The sequence below is a fragment of the Chelon labrosus genome, assembly GCF_963514085.1.
Source record: "Chelon labrosus genome assembly, chromosome: 16".
Taxonomy (NCBI): Eukaryota; Metazoa; Chordata; class Actinopteri; order Mugiliformes; family Mugilidae; genus Chelon; species Chelon labrosus.
The window spans coordinates 16896996-16921015 of NC_140349.1; the positions used below are offsets into that span (position 1 = coordinate 16896996).

General features: G+C 41.9%; 1 protein-coding gene across 1 annotated transcript; it reads left to right on the forward strand.

The window, feature by feature from the left end:
* Positions 1 to 1479: 1479 nt before the first annotated feature.
* Positions 1480 to 23212, forward strand: ptp4a2b (protein tyrosine phosphatase 4A2b). Its single transcript, XM_084563389.1, has 7 exons — positions 1480 to 1593; positions 18304 to 18599; positions 18954 to 19062; positions 19153 to 19245; positions 19344 to 19474; positions 21021 to 21095; positions 21928 to 23212. The coding sequence occupies exons 2-7, from the start codon at positions 18595 to 18597 to the stop codon at positions 22037 to 22039; spliced, it is 525 nt and encodes a 174-aa protein (XP_084419515.1). The 5' UTR covers positions 1480 to 1593; positions 18304 to 18594; the 3' UTR covers positions 22040 to 23212.
* The last annotated feature ends 808 nt before the right edge of the window (positions 23213 to 24020 follow it).

Below are 24020 nucleotides of genomic sequence, written 5' to 3' on the forward strand. Positions count from 1 at the left end.
CAGGTAAAGGAATGGACACTAGAGGGAGCTATACAGTTATAAGAAAAAAACAGTATTTCAGGCCTTCAGGACAGATTTGAAGAATAATTCGAGGTCTAAAGCTCTAAAGAGATGCAACAATGGGCGTTAGCTAAACACGTCAGATCACTAGATGTAAACATAATTCACCTTTGTATGACGTTCAAATATAGAGGGTGCGCGTAAACAAATAAGCTAATTATTAACTAAAACAAGTTGACTCACTTTGATTTTCCCCCACGTTGGCCAGTCTAGTAGTCTATAATGGTGATATCTCAAAATATGCACAGCAATCTGTTTGGATGAGAACTCGTGATAAGAGCTATATTAGAAACAGCCCACGAGCGCTTGGATAATATGCCGCTATTACTTTCTGGAACTGTCGTCACCATGGTGAGCTGTCATCATTCACCCGGATTCTTCTTACGTCCTTCTGACGCCAGACCCTCCATGTTGCATTCGGGTGATACCGGTTAATTCGTTCATCGCGCTTGTTTCTTCAACGTACGAGTTGATGCTCATGTTGCTGGTGTACTTTAATAGATTTTGTGATTAGTAATTCGAGAGTGACACGAAGCTACAGTGTACAAAATGAATAAAATATATCACAAGTTTTTCTTTTATTACTCAGTCTTAGACTAATTATTTAATCAATTAATCGACTTAATTAGACGTCAAACCGTTTGTAGAATGTTTATTCATATGTTTGACTTCGGAGAATCGCACTGAATCTACTTACTGTCTCCACCTCGCTCTGTGTGCGATCTCAAAATTACAGAGCTCAACACTTCTCACTGTAAGTTACCTTGCCAATAACTCGCGATGCCTCGTGTCACATATCTCCTACTGTCCCTGAAGGTCTCGCCAAACCGAGGAGGCTCCTCCCCGACAGCAGTTCCCGACCTCCGACGAGAATTCAAGCTGCCACTCAGTGTTGCCAGATCGGGCATTTTCACGGTTTTGAATTTTATTTTGGGTTTTGTGAATAAAAATAGTTTGGAGGGGGTACAAAATTCGGACTGGTTTTGGATAATTTAAGTGTTTATTTTCTCGTTACTTTTTTTTTTTTTTTTTACTGATTTGATAAAACAAACAAACAAAAAAAAAACAGTACATTTACTAATTCCAAGATAAGAAGCATCTTCTCAGTCACGCTGCAAAGGTAGGTTCTCAAAAATACTATGCTTGCCTGTGTGTGTTTGTGTTTGTAGAAACCCCATAGACCTATCAGTGACATCATCAAACGACTTCATATTGTAAGTAGATGAGAGTATTTGAGGTGGTTGCCTTCTGCGGTTTGTTATTGTATGATTTATATGCTTCCGCTGCATTGCCTTTTATGACGTGCTGCACTTGAGTAACCAACCTGAGTGGTTATGGTGCTAAATAAAACATCGATCTCATAGTTGGGCGGTTTTGTGCGCGCTCTGGCGTCTTTTTGGAAAGCCTTCAGCTGTATCTGGCAACCCTGGTGCCACATTGAAGAGGAACAAAAAGGCGACCTGACAGCGGTTTCTGCACTCCCTCCACTTTCTCCGGGGTAGTCACGGGATTTCAATGTTCAGCCTGCTCTTTGTAAGTAATTAACGACCCAACTATCTAAACTGGCTTTTCCGAACTTGTCTTTGGTGTGTTTGATATTCGTTTGTAGCGGCTCTGTTCGACTGGAGCCCGACTAAAAGTTGAGCTGTGTGTTGCTAGCTGATTACCACAACACGGGGCAGCCTAAGTAAGTTGCATGAGGAGCGAGCCAATATGTAGCCACGTTAACGCTAGCTTGCAGAGAAAGGCTGCGATGGCTTAAACGTTTGCTACAGAAATTTGCGTGTTAACACGTTTAAACGCAAATGCTCATTGCTAACTCGGTCGATGTTATGGACCTCGAGTCACTAAAATCTAACTTGCCGAGTACTGACGTACCTCTGGGCTGGCAAAGTGCGGAGCTCAGCTACCCTGCTAAGCTAAGCTAGCTTGCTATTGCCGCTATGGCTATTTCCTAAAAGAAACATTTGTAAATATCTTTACGACCACATGTATCGCCGTGTTATAATTGGCGTTTATTTTGAAAAGGCACACATTTGGTGTTGACTAGCACCATGTTTATTGTACAAAGTGAACGTCGTCCTGGAATTTCATAATAAGAGCTAATGTTAACGTACAATGAGCTCTTGGTTTGTCAGCGCAGGTAATGTTAGCATCTCTCTACACGGACTGGTTTCACGTTTTAGCAGCTGTGTGGGCAAATGTGTACGACGGCGGTACTGTTTAGTCGTCGAATAAAGGTATAAACAGTCATTTCATATTGCTGTGGTGTCTGGTGGTCTCCGCAGACATCGGTAGTTGTGAAAATCTTGGCTAAGGGGTAACGGCTGAGCTAGCCAGCTGCCTTCCGCCCTTTGTGACAAATCTTGACCCATTTGTCTGAAGCCATATGTCGGGCTAACGTTTTAACAAGAATACGAGCAAAACCATATTTCCTGTCACGACTTGACACCGGGAGCGCACGTTTGTGCTCTTCCCCCGCCGTCTGCTTTATTGTTAACTTCTGGGGTTTTTGACTCGGCCAGTCTCGCCGGGCTTCCACACTTAGAGATGTAGCTAACACCGGGATTACGAGGGTATGTAATTTAGCCTCGCCTGGTTTTCTAAAACGGACAGCAACCCGACCATTTAACCCATGTGGGCTGTAGTGAAATGAGGAAATGCACTCGGGGAGGAAGTTGACTCGAGCAGCTGTGACACTAAAGGCCGCGGCACATTCCCATGCCTCTCAGTTTTCAATTTATGACCTTCCAATGATTTCAGCCTGCCCGCTGGTAGTAAAATTCTGGTGGGCGGCTAATACAAATACAACAGCTCTGAACATTCCTACCTTCCTACCAACATGGGTGGATCAGTCAATGAGTAAGCGGTGTAACAGGTAAGCTCATTATGCATCCCTGCTTATGAGTCACTTGCAAGGTGACCTAATTTTCCTGCAGTGTGTGTAAAAGATGAGTTACCTTATTGCCGTTATCCAAACAAACCGAGGCCATTGTGACCTTAATGGAAATATGAAGCCTTGTATATGAGTCATGTGATTGTGCCGTTGCCTCTAATGCAAGCAACAAATACATAAGCTTTCTTTATGCAACGCTGTCTTTTTACAACCTCCGCCTAATCGCACTTTGAGTTTTTATGTCTTTATATTCTGTTCACATTTTACTGTGGAAGTAGGTCACTCACACTGGTGGCCTGCTTTATTTTATAGCTAATTGACACATGATGCACTGGCCAGTCTAGAAATAGCCTCTCTCTCTCTCTCTCTTCAGTCCTCTTACCGGACACTGTGCAGCTAATGGCAGTCCTATACAGTTGGGGAGGCCTCATTCATGAGATGCCAAACTGCATGTCAACCATTTCTTGCCTCTAGTTATTTTTGTTCGTCTTTGTAAAGTTCACTGTTGCAAGGCTAACGCCTGGATCGTAAATATACATTTACTGGCCATTTCATTAGGTAAACTTGTGAAAACAAATGCATTCTTATGTAACAGTCCTGCACCGAAACTGTGCTTCATGAAGGTTATGATATTCAGCTTCCGTTCAAACTGAGAGCTGTTGTTTCAAGTGTGTTTCTGTCATGGAGTCTTCAGTTTGTTGAACTGTTGAATGGTATTGTGTTGCAGTGACACATTTCTGTTATTTTGACAACCCCATTTTAGTCGGCGTGCAAGGGTGAACAACAGAAACACTTTTGAGTGTTGTTCAATCCAGTTTAACAGCACCACAAACTACCTCCTCCAAAATGATCAGATAGTTGAATTACCACCTTTCGTACACAGTTACGGTATAAATGCAATGTAACAGTCGTGAAAGGAGATTTAGTGCAAGACTGTATTAGAATGTATTTGTTTTCACAAGTGTACCAAATGAAGTACTCTGACTAGTGTACATTAAGTGGTAATATTTAATTCTGGTGAAAATACCTACTAGGTTTTTTTTTTTTGTTGTTGTTTTTTTTGCACTTTAAGCACCTTAACTGTCTTTTTCTAACATCAGCAAAAATAATATTTTAACTGTCTTCACCTAGAATAAATTTGTTAGGATTAAATAATTATATCTGGGCTAAATGTAGCTGGATGTTTATAATAGATTTAAAACCAATAAAAGTATGTTGTTGTTTTTTTTTTTTTTTTGTATTTACTGGCTGCATAAAAATTCACTCTGACAAGCAGGGAAGTTCTCAGCCTTGGTTACCGTAACTGTGAAAGGTGAACCTGGTGTACAGTAACATGACGCCAGCTTACCAAGGAGGGTTACTGGGGGAGAAGAACACCTATGTTGTAGCCTGCTGGCTTCCAGCCCATCTAGCCACAGGGTGACTGTGAGTGTTGAAAGGTAGAGTTGAAGAGGCCCCTTCCACACTGACTGGCTTAACAGATCTGGCCAATTTAGAACCTAGTTATTCTCTTAGACGTCTGGCAGTGGAGAAAATGGAACACAAGCTTTGGCTTTACTGTGGGTTAGCCCACAAAGATCTTTGGCTCTGTTGAAATCTATTCAAAGTGGAAAGCTAGGATTAGATGCCCACTGTTTCTTACTCTTTTGTAGGCATTAAGTGAAGAACCATATATAATTATGTATTAGTAGCCATGGGCACCTTTTGTGTATGTCTTGCGTGTTGGGTAATCATGCCCCGGTCGGCACGGTGTTCGTTTACTGTTGTTGCCACAGCGTTCGCATAAAGCCAAGGCACAGGCTCAGTGGCGCTGGCAGTGTCTGACAGATTGACAACTCTTGATGCAGCTGCAAGGTTGCCTGCTGAAACTATAGCAACAGGTAGGGATAGGATCTTCCTTTGTTATTTGTGTTTATATCTGCCTTGTCTTGCTAATGCTGCAGTTAGCACGGGAGAGCTCGGGGCCTTGCCAAAACATGCTACATTCAAGGGTGTTGTTATTGCTATTAGAGCGGTACAGATCTCGCCTTTTCTGCCCCTGAATGTATTCTAGTTTTGAAGCAGCTGAGGTCTAGAAAATGTTGTTATTGCACATAAACAAACTTGCAGTGTTTTCCCATTGCCTAGGCACTGTTTTGTTCGAAGCTTGGTTTTTTTCTTCACTCCCTTAAGCAGCTTATTAAACACTTGATATTTGTGACTACATGTAGCTATAATCTCAAAATTATGGATTTGCTGCCAGTAGCTAATCTGAGATCACAGGGTATATGTTATGCTTCTGGTAACGGAAGTTGGTACATGAGTTAAAAAGTTCCTCCTTCAGAGTATATGTGCAACCACCTACTCTGAACCCTGACCCTCTTTAGTGCAGCATCTTCTAGTACTTCTTAAGCTTTACCTGGTGAATGTTTAAAGAGAGCACCACAGCTCTCCTCTGATCTCTTCCCAAGGGACACGGAAATTCCCAGCAGGAGCACTTGTTGCTACCACAGAGATAATCGTTGGTATGGCAACAGGCATCCCCTGATGCTGTTGTCAGAAGGCAAAGTTAGTTTCCAAATGTCAGAAGAATTGATGGTGCAGTGGCCCTCTGCACCTCCAGGCTAAAATGTGAGCAGACATTCTCTTGTCTGGCTCTGTCTGTTGTCCGAGTGTTTGTCTCCTGCTCTGGAGCCTATTTTAATTTGAGAGTGTCATGGAAATTTGCATTGTTTTTGCATTTCATAGTAAATGTGCTCCTCAGACACACTCACAAACAAGAACCATTGTCTCTTAAACAACAAACCGGTTAATCTCTACAGGGAGCAGCTGTCAGTCATTTGCTAGAATGGAAATAATTGTTGGCTGGAATGTGGAAGGAACACCTTGTGTTGTCCTCTTCTGCATTATAGCTATGCACATCTTCGCTCTACCCTGTTTATTGTTAAAACCCATCTTTATTATCCTCTATTCATGCTTAATTAATGTGTTTTCTGACAGCCAGAGGTGTGGCTCAGTGCTGCCATGTGTCCTGTCTAAACTGAGAGATGTCATCCCGGAGCAGATTTAGGATTGAGACATGAGATTATGACTTATCAGAGGAGCTCAGATGCCCGAATATAGTCTGATGACCCATAATCCAGATCAAAGCAGAAAACTTTACTGTCCCATATGGGGAGATTACAGTGCTACTGACTAACTATAATTTCGACAGAAATGATTACAGACAGCTATATTTGTAGCACATTAAAGGTGGAGTTCTTGTGAACAAACAAGCCCTATTTACATTCAGTCTCAAACGCACTTCACGTTCATTTTTGTGAGGTTAAAGAAACCAGCCGAAAGCAGTTCCTTATAAAACAGATGTTTTTTTTCAGATGGAAAAACAAACAAAAATAGGAACCTGTTGTATGTCATTACTGGTACTAGAACTTTACAATGTACTAGGTAAAAGGGAGAATGGTAATTTCAACTTCGCAAAATGTGACTTTATAAGCAGTGTCTTCCCCCTGTTAGTGGCCTCATTTAAAAATGTGGATTCATTGCAACATAATATCCATAGTTGTTCTGAGTGAATGCATTTCAACAGCCATCTAGTGATCCATTGAAACATCGGGGAAATGTTCAAACAACTTAGATTTAAACAGGTTAATGTTTCAATCGTTTGGTGACATTTTGACATTTTTCAATATATAATCTTGAATGTAAACAAACATTTGGCTTCCTCCAAATCTCAGTAAGAACTTTTTAAGAGCAGAATCTTCTCCCCTTTTTCTTTCAGTTGATGGTTTGTCTTTATCAGTGGCTGCAATTTTCCTGGCTGCGATTACTCATGGTCACACAGTGGTAGTGAGCGATTTTCAGCTGGTTTGCTGGTCCAGTTTTCCAGAGGATTAACAGATCGATTATAAAATATCTGTCCAAATGGAAACAGTCGAACGAGTGCTGTTCAGTTTTACATTTTGTCCAGAATGTTGTGTACTTAATCTTTTGGTCCAACCTTTTGTTAAAGCACGTTTTTGTAACACTTTTTAGTTGTGTCTTACCACATCAGTTTTCCTTTGTGCTTTTGCATGCGTCACCCCTATCCAAATTGTAGTCAAATCTTAGAATTTTGTTTGACTTAGTTTCTCTTGTCCATGTAATTGTTCAGATGTTGCAGTGAGTTTTGTTGTGAAAAGTGTGATTAAATGTGCAGCTAGGTCAGCTAGGCGAGGACAGAACAGGCCTTTGTTCAGATGTTTTCCCTTTTTCATTCCCATTACTAAGGTACTGAGCCCTGGCCTCTTTCAGTCCTTTCCAGAGACGGATCAGTCCTTGTCTCCCCCGCCACCACCACCTCCTCCCTCGCCCTCCCTCTCTCTGTAAGCGCTATCAGAGGCCTTTGATCGTCACACTGTTTATCTGTGCTCACTCAGAGGCCGCAAAGCCGTGCGATAAGTGGGCTTTGCCATGTGCGTGTGTAGGGGGTGTTGTCTGTTCATGAAAATACAGGGGGGGTTTGCATGTTCTCTCGCCTCCCTTCTCTAGCCCAGTTTTCACAAGACACCAGTACAACAAGTACATCACAATAGATCCTGTCCTTTGGGAGGAGAGAGAGGACACCTGTTGTGCTGAACAGTGGATAGAATAAAGATTGAGCTGGGCAGTTAAACACTATGCTGACAATTGCCTTTTAATTTTTTTCCCTTGTGTTTTTGCATAGAAATCCTGCCTCCAAATAGTCTAATGACCCGATAAAAGCAGAAAATACTATAGCACTGAGCTCACCAGCCTGAGAGGGCCTCACTGTAGTAGCACTGGTTCGGTTCCAACCTGCGCCCTTTACCGCCTCTCATCCCCTATCACTCTTATGACTTCCTGTCTCTCTTCACCGGCACTATCAATAAAGTCATAAAAAAAGCCGAAGAAGATATCACATGCGCTGTTAAGTTCCTACCTGCTCATAACACACTGAGCTACCAGTAAGTGATAAATTGATCTAATCAAGTAGATGCAAAAAAGAAGATGTTATAGCAGTATTTAGCATCCTGTTTTATGTAGACGCACTTCTGCTGTCGCTGTCCTGACAAGCAAAGCATGGCATGATCTGCAGATGACAAGTTTTAAGAAGAAGAAATGTCGCAAAACCGGTTTTGAGCCTTTTGATAGCCACAATGATGGAGCTGAACTCCAACCAGGATTGATTAAAAAAAAATAATAGAGAGAGAGACAGATGTAATGAAGAGTGACCAGACTACTTTGACTGCTCCCTCCAGTTTAAAGTTAGTTTTGTTTAGTTTTCTTGGATGTTTAAACTTCATTGCACAGACTTACGTATGTACACAGTTTGTACTGGAAGGCTGTTTTACAGTTATGCTGCCAGAGGTGGAAAGTTTCACTGGGCTCAACTAAAGTTTGTACCTGTTATGTGCCATTTAACACAAGTTTGCTTGCTAAATTTAATCTGCTGAAGCTACTTACTGTAGATTCTGTAAATGTGTCTTATTTAGCTGTTGTGGTGGCGGTGGTGTCTGCGCTGCAGTATTTTACACTTGACAAAATGGTTTCTAAAGATAACACCACTGTCAACTGTGAAATTCCAAATGAAAGTTCCTTTTTATGGTTTAGACAGACGCAACAGAGTACTGAGTTATTCTTAGGGAAACAATCTAGCTGTTAAACTACCACCAAACGTCAAAGCGTATGAATATTTTATGCTTGTCAAGCTAAAAGCAGAGGCGAGTTATTCTTGTCATGGTCCCATGATATATCCCAGCGTATGTCTTTCTTCTCATTCATATACTTAGATCTGTTACTAATAGGCAGTAATTAAGATAGTTTCGCTTTAAAAAAAAAATAAACATGATTTTTACCCTCCTAAGCAGAATACTCAGTCCTTACAACAGCATTCTTCTTTAAAGACCTGCACACACCTCAGTACAACATTCCTGTTGTATTCGTGGGTGAATTAGTGCTAAGCCATTTGTCAATTACCTCTGAAGTTTGACGTTACCCTCTTTTATTCCACGGTCTTTACAAACATTCACCATTGTTTTCGACGGATTGAAAGCATGCGAGCAAGGCTAGGTGGTGGATCTATAAAGCCTTCAAAGAGTAAAAGAGGTCTGCCGTGGCTGCAGGCATCCAACTTGCGGCCAGCCCCGAGGATATTTGTGCATCTGTTGGTTTGGAGCCGTACATTTATAGAGGGTCATTCTTTACCCCCAGCCTATTTGTAGGCTTGATCAAACACGGTCCTCCCACATGCAGGCTGGAACAGGAGGAATGTGTGAAGGAAAAGTGTTTTGTACTATTTGTGTTGTTTGTTTACAACCCTAGATCATTGTGTTATGAACTGTCATAGTCTGACACTAAAATCATGGGTTACTAATCAAAGGGAAATGTTTGTAGCTCTTTTACCATATTTGAACTTTGAAGTGAGGGCAGGAAAGCAGATGAGTTACGCCATAGTTTTCATGTAAGTTAATTTTATATATTTGTACTCAAAGTGGGGAGACTGTATATCTTAGGGGCCTGTGGTAACAGTCCTATAAAAAACCCAGCTTTATTATATTTCAAACCGAGACAGCCGCAAGCTTCGGTAACAGTGTCTGTCTGCGCAGGGTGTCACACTGACTGAGGTAAACGCAGACATGACCAGCTCTGACTCAGAAACCAGTTATAAAGCCCTGATTAGATGATTATGTCCAGTAGGCTCGTAGTTTCCTATTTCTGCCAACGGTTGTTTTTACAAAACAATGAAATTAATTGGTGAAATCTTAAACTGATACATTTCCAAAAAGCATTTTTTTCTATTTATAAGAAAAATGGCAAACAACCTTCAGGGGTTGCTGTTCTGGTAGTAGTGGCAACGCACCTCAGACAGCTACGCTACAATCAACCTCTGACTCTCCAAACAGTCCCTACCCACATGGCAGGTTGAGGTAAAGATGCTGTTTCTCAGAAACATTTTGAACGGGCATGTACCAGTTCTTCCCAGATCCCGTGACTACATTCTCAGAAACTCGCGGGCAGCTGCACAACCAGAATCCAGTCAACAAAACATGAAGTCACGCAGGATCTACTGACTTGGAAGTATCACTTTCAGCCCGGGCCTCCTGTTTGCATATCCCCGGGAGTGTGCAGCTCAGGGGAGGCACAACAAAAGTTTGGGATCTCCTTTGGAGTTCAGTTTTGCATACCAGCCATCTCGAAAGCCTGTCTTGTCCAGGCTTGTTAGGATTTTAGTGTTTTGCTTGTTACACTCGATAAACTGGTGAGGTTTAAAAAAAAAAAAAAAAAAAAAGGAATAGAAGCTTAACTAGGTTATTGTAGTTCTGTGTGCGTGTGTTTGCTTTCGTGCCTGCCCTTTTGTCTCTTGTGTGTTTTTAACCATGACTGATGGCAAGGGAGGGTTATACACACTACTTCCTTTTGCGTTTGTAGTGTTTGCTGAATGCTTTGGTGACCTGTGACCATACCCCACATTGACAGGCCCCTTCAGTATCAGACTGTGTTCCTTAGCTATTCAGCTACTGCGGGAATATGAACGTCGTATGAAGAGCAGTCCCAGATTTCTCAGATCCAAACACTTTAATAGATTTGAGAGTTGTTGCTGAATATTTACTTTAATGCACAAGACTCCTAACTTGTGGACTGATTGCTCAACGGTGTACATGTCACAGTCATTAAATACTGTTTTAATACTGTAACTGTCGCCCAGCTGGCATGCAAAAACAGCACTGAAAATCAATCATGTGTGCGCGTATGGCACTTTATAAGGCAGCTGCACCTGCACACACTAGTTGCTTATTTTTCGTAACAGACTGCAGTGCTTCACCCAACATGAGTTTTGCAAAGTGAAACTCATTGCAGCGGAGGTAGTGATCGACAACTGGGCTTTCCAAATGATTTCATGCTGTGTGACTATTGACTTTAGCGCTACCCTTTCATGTTGATTCTAGTGTGTTGTCTTTCAAAACGGACTTCCTCAAAGCTTGTTCTTGGTGACCTGTACCACATTTTTGAGATGGACCAGACACTGCACCCACACCCAAGTTTCACACTTGAACAGATGTACCAAAGTCTGCACACATGCCCTAGGAACATCATAAGTGAGAAAAACACCCTAAAAGTATGTGTTTATGTCACGTGTTCAGCCTCTGCTCAACTTTCCCCTTTTACCAAGTCACTGGGGGCTTTCAGCTTCAACCCAACCCAGATTTGACAAGAACAAGTAATGGTTTCACCTTCTCTTATTTACGGTGTTGGGTTGTTTCAGGACAGCTCAAATTTAAGGTGCGGTCCGCCCACACAGCCTATCGGCAGTATTGGCATCACTGTAGGAAGCCACTTAATTGTTTAATGCCTTTACTTTTTGTTTCTCTTTCTATCTTGTTTAATTTTGCTAATCCGTTGTTATGTCCTCCAACCGGATTTATTTTACGCATTGCGTCTTACCAGCTTTCTTCTTGTTGCTGTTCCTTTGTCCGTGTCCTCCTTGACATTTGCAAGTATATCCGTTATCTTTTATTTGGCACCCTCAGAGGCCACAGGAATGAAGACATGCCTCTGTGACACTTGGCTCTGGTTCTGTTCCCTCTGAGTCATGGCTTCTGCAAGTTTGTTCACCGCTGTCAGTGGTGTCGCCTCTGTGACTTTTGCTTTTTAATGCTCATCATGGCTCATAGGGTGAAGTGAGAATGCCTCCATGTCACCTTGCATTCACAGACATGTATATTTGTGTTCATGGAAGCTTGTAACCTGAGTAAATAGTCTGAAAGAGACATGTTGGTGTCGGAGCCTTTATTTTTGTCTTGCAGTACATGCTGTTTTCACTTCAGGGTAAACTTCCTCTACCTGGCCCTCCTTCCTCTTTAGAATCTCTATGCTGCCTTGGGTGACGGGAGCTCCTCCTCCCTCTTGACTTGCATCTCACCCAGCAAATTAGTTCTCCAGCTGCTTCAGTTCAGTACAGTCTGGTCATGCCCAGTCTGGCTGTAGACGAAACAACAGCGAGAGGTGCACAACCGGACCACCAGACATGGATGCATGCAATACTAACACCTGTCAGGAGAGGGGAAGAAGAACTCGGACATTCCACATTTTTAATAAAAAGTCACCATACCTGTCCAGTCTGCATGTTCCTCATCCCGACATTTGAGCTCACTTGCTCTTACGTGTGTATGTGTTTGTCTTTCTAAGTTTAGAACAACCCCCTCGCCCTTCTGGCAAGTGTTCAGCTCCAGGCTATCTACTCCCTGTCCATGGTGTACATAGTGTATGTATATATTAGTGGTGGTGGGAGAATCGTCGAGATAGGCCACCTGACAGCTATCAGGTGTCAACAAGAGCTGCCCACAGCTTCAGCTTTACAATTATGAGTCCCATGGCAGTAAAATCCTTAACACAGTGAAAGGCTTTCAATTAGCACTCTCACTGTAGCAATTTATTCTCTCCAAGCTGTGATAACTTTACAGCCTCCACTGGCAGTCTTTCATCTATTGTTGATAAAATTAGCATTGTTCATACTTATCTCTTGCACTTAAACAGGTTTTGCTATTAAGCCTGACTCGGCTTTTCTCAGATAGACTGGTGATTCATCCTAAAACGATGAGTGGGCAGATGTAGGAAACCCCTGCCCTGGTTCTCATTCTTTTGCTATTTTATCACCTGTTTAGGTTTGCACGTTCTTTACTGTTCCGAGATACTGCAGCCCTTATCAGCTGGTACTACTACTCCCTGCTCTCTCACACTTACCATCTGACACTGTTTCCTTCTGTTCTTTCTCTTTAGTCACTGTTGGGAGAATTCTGGGAGGGGCCAGCTGATTTGGGAAGCTATACACAACTTAGTCAGCCCCCTTCCCGACTCTCTTTCTCTTCATCCTGGTGCAGCTCTACTCCAACACTAGAAACACGTGATGTAGAACAGGGCACCAAGGGAGCTTTCTCTGGGCCGCTGCGTGGGCCTCTGCCTTTACTCGGTGACCTTTCTCCCAATTTAGAATATATGTTTGTACACAGACATGCAAGCACAAGACGTTGGCTGTAGCCCAGATATTCTTTACGTTAGGGACATTTGTTTTGATGAAGTGGCTGGTCCAGTGCCAGAGCTGGGTTACTCACCCTGCACAGAGACAAGGAGGCCTCGATGGCAACTGTAAGTTTGTTATCCAGAATTTCACTATGATGGACTTTTGATGGATGGATTTTTGGCTCTGACATTTAGTATCTGCATTTGGCCTGGCAAAAATGACAATGAAATGGGGTCCATTTGTGCAAAAAGAAAAAAAAAGACAAAGAAAGGAAGATCATTTAAGTTGGACTTGGTAAATAAAACCCAGGTGATATTCTGACTTCTACATCTATGACAAGATTGTCAAATACAATGAGGAGAATTGTCATAGAAATTGTAGTTGTAGCTTCTCAAATGTGATAACCGTCTCAAAACCCCATACTGGAGCAAAGTATGTTTGTGACTGTGGGCTATCTCACTGCTTTTGACATTTAAGAGCATCTGATTAATGGAGAAAATGATCCGAAGCAAATTATTTGAGATGCAGTAAAGCTATAAAAAAAAAAAAAAAAAAAAAATACCCCATCCATGCATGTTCTACTCAGCTGACTTGCTCTGAGTCTACAGTCTTCAAGGCTTTTGTATACACTGCTGCTGGCTTCCTGTGTGGTTAAACATGCTTAGCTTCTTCAAACAGATTTAGTGTGTATCTGTGTGTTTGTTTTGTTCTTCCTGCATCTATGCAGTGTTGAACTGCAGAACCAGTTTGCAAATTTCAATAGTAATTTGCATGCATTCCCGGCAGTGTTGTGATGGCAGACTGGCCGGCAGCTGGGCAGCCCTTGATCTTGCCGCGGATTACTCACTTCTCTTTTGAGAAACTTGCTCAAGAATATGAACCAAAATGTCGCTCGTCCAAAGTAAATTTGGGTATTTGTCTTCTCATATGCACACTTTATGAATAGTTGACTTATAAACCAGGCAATGCAATTGACTGGAACGCTGCAGCTAATAACCAGCTGGTTATTTTCTCCACCTTGCAGCTGAAAATATGACCCTTGGAAATTATTCTTTTTTGTTAGAAAAATAGCTTCTGCCCAGTTGCTGAATCAATTGTCTAATCATTGCAGATTTAGTACTCGCAAATGTGTACTTTTACTGTCTATGTGAGAACAATGGAATAGCAGTATGTTGCAATAGTTTTGCATGGTAAACGGATTGCAGCAAAAACAGAAAGTGTTTTGGTCCCATTGGGGCTGCTTTCAATACGTTTCTTTGCTGTTGCTCGTGCAACCAGCTGTGCTTCAGTTCACATTATGGTTGGCCATATTTGAATATTTTTTCCAGTCATTGATTAATGTTAAACAGCTTTATTATGTTTGTTCATAGTTTTTAAAGAGATGCTCCACATTATGCATTATAGTTAGCAAGAATGCTTTCACACCTAGTTCGTTGTTCCAAAACCCCCTATGGTTGGTTTGTTCAGGCTTGTGTGAACACAGCGTTCACACTCAGTCAAGGAACAAATCAACCGAGCTGAGATCGGTTAGAGAGGGTGGTCTGAGCTCGCTTGCAATCTCCCCCCCAGAGCAATTTGTCTGCAGAGAGAATGCACCGGACGATACAAGCTACTATTTATAAGCTTATAATTAGATAACCAAGTTTATCGGAGGCACCGTTAGTAGAGAAACGGGTGGTTGAATAGGTCTCTGTACGTCTCCAGAACACGTGTCTTTCTGAGGTGTCTGGCTGCAGCAGTGTGTCATCTGATGAGTGTGTCATTTTCCACCCATAGCCTAAGTGCATGAACTTGACATGTAGTTTATATACAGAACACTGGCACATGAACCACAGTACAATAACAAATATCAGAGCCCACACTCACTGCTGATTTTCTGATATCTAATTTTCTCACTGCATATTGACCAATTGCAAAAACCTTGTGAGAACTTATCTAGATTGCTTTGACTTAATTGCCCTGTGAACGCAAACCAAACACAGGTAAAACGCAACATTGCAACAATACAGTATCAATTATTCCCTGATTCTGATTAAAATATAGGTGTGAAAGCACCCATGATTAATGAGATGTAATTTTACTGAAACATTACAGCCTGCAGGCTTCTCTGGTTCAGTTAAGCAGGACAAATCTATAAAAAACGTCTGTCAACAGATGGAAGATGTCAAACCGGTGATGAATTCGTTTGTCATTAAATAATCCCTCATACAGTTTTTGGAATAGTTCTGAAATATGATCTATAAATTACTGTTGCTGTCACCCCTGATCGATCTCAAAGTAACCACTAAAGATGACTTGTACGTCATTTAGTCACTGTTCTGTTTTTTGAAATACGGACATTGGTGCAGCAATAACATAGCCCAACTACCAGTTCCTATTGCCACACACCGTGATGCATGCTTTACAGGTTTATTATTCCCCCGACTTGAATTCTCAAGAGATCATTAAATTTGCAAAATGAAAAGACAGAAACTGCCCCAAGAAGCGGCAGATGATGGATTCAGCCAATGTATTTGTCCAGTTGCCTAAACCTTAGTTCCCACAGACCAGTGTAGTTTTCATTTTTATACACGGTTATAGAATTCTGTATTATTTAGACTGTTAACATTTCAGTCCGCCTTTTTGCCCCCATGTAACCCTACTACAGGCTGCATTTAAAACACAGACTGTACGAAGTCACTAAGTGCAACCGGGCAACCGTCCACCGTCCAGCTGCTTTTCATCTTTTAGCACAAGCTGTCATTTTGGTGTCCTTGGGTTGTCTGGTGGTTCTTTTGTTCTTCAGTGTTTTCTCCGTGTTTCTTCTTCTCCCTCCCGCAACCAGGTGTTACAGGTGAAAAGCACACGTTAAATTCCTCTTCTCTTGCCACTTGTCTATCCTTTTTCATTTTTGGAGGATTAGAACCTGATGAAAACAAACCTTAGAAAGCCACTCACTCTTTGTCCGCGATTCACTTGTCTGTATACAGCTATGCCTCACTCTGTTCTCCACTGCTCAGAGGTGGTAATTAGAGGCGTCACGGAGGATCTCGGCCATCACGCTACAGAGGGAGAAAAAGCAATAACAAGGCTGTTTTGAGTGCTCTTGTAGCCAAGTACAAAAGATGGAAGGGAGGAAAGAAATTTAGAACATAGAGTGGGTTGATACATGTTTTTGACAGTGGCTCTGTGGTTGGCAGTTAACTGAGAGGGTAAATGACAGTCGGGTAGAGGGTGGGAGTAAAAGAGGGGAGAGTTGGTGTGGTTTTTGAAGAGGGCCTTGGGTTGCAGAAATTAAAGGTCTTTAACTGGCTGGCTGAGTTTTTGAGGCAAAGCAAAGCGGACATATACCGTCATATGGTTAAGTTGAATAACCTGTATAATTGTGACTGAGTCGAGCAGAAGCGCCAAGAGCACAGAGAGTCTTGTGTCATTCTCAAAGAGGTGAAAGGAGGGAGCGTGGGACTGAAATGCCGGAGCTGTTTGAAGCTTTGCCCACCCTGTAATCCTCACCTTGTGACTACTGCCTCTGACACAGTGCTAAAGTCCGAGCCCTTTCCCTCCCTTCACCGCCCACTACCATGTGTACGTAGGTACGTATTGATAGCCGGCTCCAGTCATCCAGTTTTCCTCCTCCCCCCACCACCCTCGTGCGTTGCTCTGAGACGGTTCCAGCCAGTTTGTGGCGGCTAGGTTTAGACTGTCAAGGACTTGGCACAGTTCAGCCGACTGCTCCCTGGCTAGTTACAGACCAGACATTACCTGTTCTGAAAGACACCCTTATGAGGAGTGTTTGTGTGTGTGTGTGTGTGTGCTCCATGCTGTGCATATTATTAGTTTTCCATTTTGGTGAGACAGGTGGTGAATTGACGGAGGGATGTAATCCAAAGGTGTAGTCATTTCATTGCAGACATAACCAAGGCTGGAAGGTAGAAACACTGATGATGCCCTGTCTTGTTTTTGTTTTTTGTTTTTTTCCAATGGTCTAATTAAAATTTTGATTGTAGAACATGCTGTGCAACATGTTTCAGTCAATAATGGTTGGACATCTGCAGTATGCTCTTTCTTCTTCCTCTTTAGCAAATTGACCAGTCAGCGCTTGATTCTGCTGCTCCAGAGATCCGTTGGTGTTACTGAGTAAAACAACACCTTCTGCACCTGCGATGCACTCTGCTCGTATTTCATCGTACAAATGGGAAAATATTTGCTACGCGATGGTTCATAATTGTGATAAGTTGTTTTCAGCATCTTTACTAACTTTGGTTTTTCCACAGTGTACGTTAATAAAAATACTAGGGCTCGGTAATTTCCTTTCATCATTTCCGTATCTGGTCATATGGGGTAATACTGGAAAATGAGGGTGCAAAATTTTGCTTATTTGGTTTTTAGTTGTGGTTTTGGAACTAGATGAGCAGCTAGCATTGGAATCTCGTCGATATTCTGGTTCCTCTGCATGCTGGTGTTTGAAGTGCAGCCACAGGTTGTTGTTGTTGACATGTTTAGTTTTGGTAAACATTTTGCCGTCTTCACACTGCACAACAGTCCGTCCCATTTCGTACCCGTCATTCCTGAAATTCCGTATTAGTTAAATAACGTCACTACTTTTATTTGGTAGCTTGATGGAACGCAACTTAATTCTTTTCAGAATATGAGTCTGGCAGCAAACCTTTTTGAGTTTCATTATGGGGCGTGTTTCAATCGATGCAGAGAAAAAAATACATCTGCATGCAATTGGACCAACCTAGCAACCAATCAGCAACAAGTTATGTGACGTGTGCTTATCGTCAAATGGTGGTCATTGTCAATACCTTTTACAACAGACGGGATAGCGGAATTCAAACATCTTGCTTCTGTAATCGCAGCCATTTAGTTGTAAATCAAATCAAATAAACAGGGCTGATGACGTGTATGACTGTGTCACCGTCACTGCGTAAAGCCTGCCCAGTTGATTTGATTGGCCAGGCAGATCTTTTCCAGGTATAATGAATCCTGAATGAAGCGACAACAGACTGATATCCCTCCACTAAAACTTTATGGGAGGGGCAACATCCGGCCGGCTTCTTCTAGGTTATTTATTTGACAGCCTTTTGTTTTCTTCAGTGGCTACCATTACTCAAGCTTGCATCACTTCTCGTACTCATCAGATGTCATCATAACTTTCAAAACTATAGTTATTAATTAACCATGATTAATGTTTATCAAATGAAGTTTAGTTAATAGGGTTATTATAGTAAGTGAGATAAGAGCTTGTGTTAAGACACTGATTATGTAATTAAAATCACGGGTATCTTTTTAAATCATGATTTTTAACATAAAGAAGTGTAATTGTTTAGCCGTGTGATGAAGTCTTCTCTCTCCCTTCTCTTCTCAGGGTTTCTGTGTTGACTTGAGCCGTACCTATATGGCGTGTGTGAGCGGAGAGTTCTGCCAGGCACAGCACCTCACCTCCGTGGAGAAGTGAATCGGCCGCCCCCCGAGGGACTACGCTACCCAGAAACCCCCCTGACTGCCAGCGCACTAGGAACTGCTGACTTTTCCAAAGGCCCCCCTGGGATATTGCGTAGTCCTTGGCCCGACTGCCTGACCCTGTCCCAACCAATACAAAAAAACCCTTTGCTTTCCACTTTCTCCTAGAACAGCCAATCACAAACAGCTCTCCTGAATGGGGTAAACTGATTGGATGACTCCTGGATAGTCTCCTCGTCTTTTTCTATTTGTTTTTTTTTTTTGTTTTGTTTTTTTAAATTCTTTTTAATTTTTGGTTTTGTATTGATTTTTATTTTATTTTTTTTTTAACATCCCGGAGTATTGTGGACTAGTTTATCCGTTTAGTTACCCTTCTCTGTGTACATCATCCCATAGTGAACACCTGTTGTCCTCCTGACCCATCCTTCTCCACGTGTTGTCATTTTTATTTATTCTACCCTTGAATGCATAAATCTCCTAGCAGTCTTTGCTGACTTCTGAGCCAAAAGTCGCTTTTGTTTTGTAAGAGTATTGTATTGTAATTGTTTTTTTAAGCCGTCTCGCCAACATGAACCGCCCCGCTGCAGTCGAGATCACCTACGAGTGCATGAGGTTCCTCATCACCCACAACCCCACCAATGCCACACTCAACAAGTTCACAGAGGTATGCCCTCATTTGTCTTTGTTTCTATCTCGGTGACCCGGTTTCAAGCGCTCGTGTCTAAAATAAATCCTCTCTCCCTGTATCTGCCAGGAGCTGAAAAAGTTCGAGGTGAACACACTGGTGAGAGTTTGTGATTCCACCTATGATAAGGCTCCAGTCGAGAAGGAGGGGATACAGGTCCTGGTAAGAGTTTAGACTTCACATTTGTATCAGCCTTTACTGATGAATATTTGTGCTTTTTTTTTTCTCACTCTTTTTGTTTTGTGTTCTCTCTGCTCTAGGACTGGCCTTTTGATGATGGCGCCCCTCCTCCCACCCAGATTGTGGATGATTGGCTCAAGTTGCTCAACACCAAGTTTCGAGAGGAACCTGGCTGCTGCATTGCTGTGCACTGTGTTGCAGGACTGGGCCGGTACGTACAGTCTACTGTATGCTTTCCTCTGGCATTAAACCTCTTTTGCTATTTGCTACATAACTCACGGATATGCTAAGGGCATAAAATACATGCTTGGATGCAAGAAATGCAAAGGCAGATATGTTTGAAGGATGGAAGGTGTGCGGAACTTTTATTCAAATTTTCTCCATCCATCTGTTCCTGTTAAAGTGCTTATCTGGGACCAAATTCAAAGGCAGCAAGGCATCTGCTTCTCCCTTGTGTAATTCAGCCCATTTAACTCATCCCCTGTTTCCCCTTCCTGTTAGGATTATCTGGTTAGTGTGGTGCTGCTGTTCTGTTGCTTAAAGCAGGGTTCATTTTGTCTCCAGAGAGATGTGGTCGGAGTCCGCTCACACACAGATCCACAGAAAGCATTGATCAGTTAACTGTCACTAGTATATATAAAGAAGTAGGTTTTCCCCTTATCATCGTCCTCTCTACACTACACCTTCCATTACCGCTTAGGTTGATTACGTCTGAATTTACCCTTCTGGCTTTAATCTTGCATATGCAGTAGTAATTCATTCATTATGTTGAATAGCTGACCCATCTTCCTGCCCCCATCAGAGCTCACATAATCAGCTAGTTAAACTGATCGGTCGTTGCCTCTTTGAATAGAAGGCTGTTCCATTTGTATGCCATCTGTTAATCATGTTTAATGTGCAGATATGCACAGAAGTATTTGCAGAAAAGTGATGCTGAATTACAGCTCATGCTCATAAGTGTGAAAAACAAAGAACGCAGAAGCACATGATGAGCAAGTTAGTGTGAAAATGTCTTTCCTGACCACAAGTGCGCAGTAAGCCATTCAGTTCTCAATGGCTTAGAGCGTTTTACGTTGCAGTGGCATTCCAGAGGTTATATAATTCCCACTATTGGTTAGACTGGCATTTTCTGAATCCACCTCCTCTTCTTTGCTGCGCCTTGTTTATGGCAGTCAGCTGGGTTCTCCGCAGCCTTATGGTCTGATCTGTTTTACGCAGGCTGACACCCGAGGGGGGGGGGCCCTCAGTGTAGGAGGCGGCAGCTATGTGCCTCGTTGTTGTTGTTTGTCCTTTCTATAAAAATATTCTCACCCCTCCTTCCACACTTTACACAGTTCTTTCCATTTCTTTTTATCCACTTGAGTAGTGTGTGAGAGAAAAACCGCTAAAGGAAATGCACTGTCAGCACTTCACTGAGATCTGACCTGCCGAGTGGTCTAGATAGTTCTTATACGTATTTATTTTTTCTCACTGTATCTCCACTGCTGAGAAAAGAGAAGCCCGTCTTACTGTAACTTATCGCAGGGTGTGAGCACAGTGCCCCAGCAGGGCAACAGTGAACTTGTGCACCCCTGTTGATTTCCCAGGCCTGTTTCCCAGGTTTAACCCCCCCCCCCCCCCTTCCTCCCACCTTCACCACCATATATTACTATAGAACCATGTGAACCTTGGCATTTAATCTTCTGTTCTCCTTCTTTCCCTCTTTCATGCTCTCTCCGCCTACTTGAACTGGTCCATCGGATTTCTTTACCTCTCAGAGCTCCAGTCTTGGTGGCCTTAGCCCTCATTGAGTCTGGGATGAAGTATGAGGATGCTGTGCAGTTCATAAGGCAGTAAGTACTCTCCCTCACCTCCTGTACTTGGCTGTTTCAATAAAGATTGATTATTGCCTTTTTAAGCTTTTATCAGCTAAATCAGATCTTTCTTGATTTTGCTAATAAATAACTGCAAAATGGTGCAAGTTAAAGGAATAGAACAGCTATTTTATATTCATATAATTTATTATTATTTTAATATACTTTTCAGCTGAATGATACTCAGGTAGTTTCTAGGCTGTTGGAGCCAAACTTAATTCTTATCAGTATATGGGATGTATTTCAACTAATTCATAGGAAAGAAACTCTGCAGACTATTGGCTAATCCCACAACCAGAGCAGTAGACCGCTGTTACTTTTCTGTCCATCACAGAAGCATGGCTTGGCAGACCTTTTTGCCGAGTCATAATCGGTTCCCAACAGGGTGACTGCAGATCAACATTTTTGTGGGTGGAAGGAGTTTGGGCTGGCTTTTAGGCTAGGAAGCTACTGCTCCTTCTCAAAGCATAGCCCAATGCATAAACCCAGTAAAACGACATATTGTCACTTTTATACTTGGTACAGATTAAACAAATAACTTAATTAGTGATTTTTTTTTTGTCCCCCTTTTAAGAAAGTCTCCTGTTGCCAGACTTTGTTTTGGGCTAACAGCTGCTAACTGTAGCCGTATGTTTAACTGGGACACATGAGAAAACAAATAAGTGCGCTTCCAAAAATGGCAAACTATTCCTTTAATTATTACAGTAATCTGCTTCATCTTTAATCTGGTGTGCCATTTGCTCTCTTTTAGTAGATGGCATCATTTTAATTTACTCTCCTTTTTTTTTCCCACCCCCTCTCCTTTCCACAGGAAGAGACGCGGAGCCTTCAACTCCAAACAGCTTCTTTACCTCGAGAAATACAGACCCAAAATGCGTCTGCGGTTCAAGGATACCAACGGCCACAACTGCTGTGTGCAGTAGGCTGCCTGTCAGTGCATCTTTCTTATGCGCATCTAGTGGGGAATCTTCCAACAATGGGAGATTAAAAAAAAAAAAAAAAAATGAAGAGAGTGCTATCAGTAATTATTGTGATGATTTGTTAACACTGAGTCATGGTTAAATTGATCAGAGAGAAAGCGAGTGATCAAATGAATGAATCCAGATCTGGGGATCCACCAGCCGAACCAATGAATGGAAGGTCAAAGCACACAGAAAGGCCCGCCTCCCGGTTATACTGTCCAACCACGGGTCAGAATTTTTCAACTTGAGTCCATCCTTTTGTTTTTCCTTTTATTATTATTTTTTTTTATTATATTATTTCAGTTGTAATCATGGGATACCAATTTCCATTTTGTGAATTTTTATTTTTACACAAACATGGTGATGAAAAGAGGAAAATGTGTAGAATATTCAGATTTTTATTTCCACCTATTATTGACATTATGATCAGGCCAGAATAATGTACCTTTTTAAAAAGCATTTTTAAACTTTGAACACACATTGTGGCTGTCCGTCTGTTTTGCACAAAACTCAAAGGTTCACCTGAAGATGCAGTAATGTTTTCCTTTTACCCTTCACTCGCTTAAAGTCACTGAGTTTGAATATGTCTACAATATTTATTCACAAGATATGATATGTGTGGCAGTTATGAGTTTGGCAGGGGCAAGGACACTTTGTTATCCAGTAGTTTTTTTTGTTTGTTTTTTTTGTTAATCCTTTGAGAGCCATGTCTTTTTTTTTTTTCTTTTTTTTTTGTTAATCTTGTTGGAGTGCAATAATCAGTCCACCTCAGATAAGCCCACCAAACCCTGCTGAGCATCCTACAAACACAGTCACACACGCACATACATTTACACGTCAAACCCTCATCCAGGCAGTCAGAAAAATAAAACAACAACGTATCATCTACTACGACAGGTACTTCTCCTGCTTTCATTCTCTCCCTAAAGGGGCAACAGTAGGACTCCCCTAAATATGCATATTAAAACTTGTACACAGAGCCTAAGATCTAATCTGAAAGACAAGGTGAAGAATGAAAATGGTCAGTTTTTTATCAATGTACCCATTTTGAGAACATCCCCGATTCGTATTGGTTCTTTAAAGATAAATAAATTGAAATAAAAAGCATACGTGTGTCTTTTATGTGAGTAGTTTTTTATTGGGCTGATTTTTGGTTGGAACTGGGATATACGCAAATCAAGATGGCTAAAAACCTGTTTTTCCCAACATATGCTTTGATATTTTCGGTGCTCTTCCTATTTAAGCCCTAATTCTTGTGCCAGTCTTCATAGTGATAATATCATTTTCATCCATTATTTTTTTGAAAACTGCGACACCTTGCAAATGGTGACACTCATACTCTGTGATTCGCAGACAGTATGTGCTCATTAGTCACGTCAGTCAAAGGCTGCCCTACATGTCCTTTCCCCAGTGGAGAGTGACTCAGCTCCACGTGGAAGGCACAGGACACCGTGGTACTTAGAAATGACTCACAACCTCTGCTGGTGATCACGACTCCGGCCACCACCTGAATCCAATTTGGAAAGTGCCCCCTCTGCTGTTAAAGTCCCGTCATGGCGAAAGCAATTCAGGGAATGTTGACAGTAGGCACACAACTGTGCAAGTGCTGTAAAATTAAATGAATTACACGCTGGCAGGAATCACTAGATTAATAATAAGGTTTGTCTTATTTGACTGAATAAGCATTGACACGAATGAAATGCGACGGTTGTTATTAATGCTTACAATAAAGCAGCAGAACCACAAACAAATTAGCCTGTCTTGCCACTTCAGTGCCACAAAGCCCGCTTTGAATAATATGAATGTAATTTACTCTGAAATCTATAACGATCAAAGCCTCTGATTTGAATCCACATTTTTACTCAGCGTTCCAGTTAAGAAGTGTAAAAGCTTCATTGTAAAATAATAGACAACACAAGATGGTGTTAGACTAAAGAACAAG

Bases quoted from the DNA above. Each gene is read 5' to 3' on its own strand.
- ptp4a2b (XM_084563389.1), top strand. The intron at 19,246-19,343 runs GTAAGAGTTTAG...TCTCTGCTCTAG, and splicing joins AGGAGGGGATACAGGTCCTG to GACTGGCCTTTTGATGATGG. The intron at 19,475-21,020 runs GTACGTACAGTC...TTTACCTCTCAG, and splicing joins TGTGTTGCAGGACTGGGCCG to AGCTCCAGTCTTGGTGGCCT.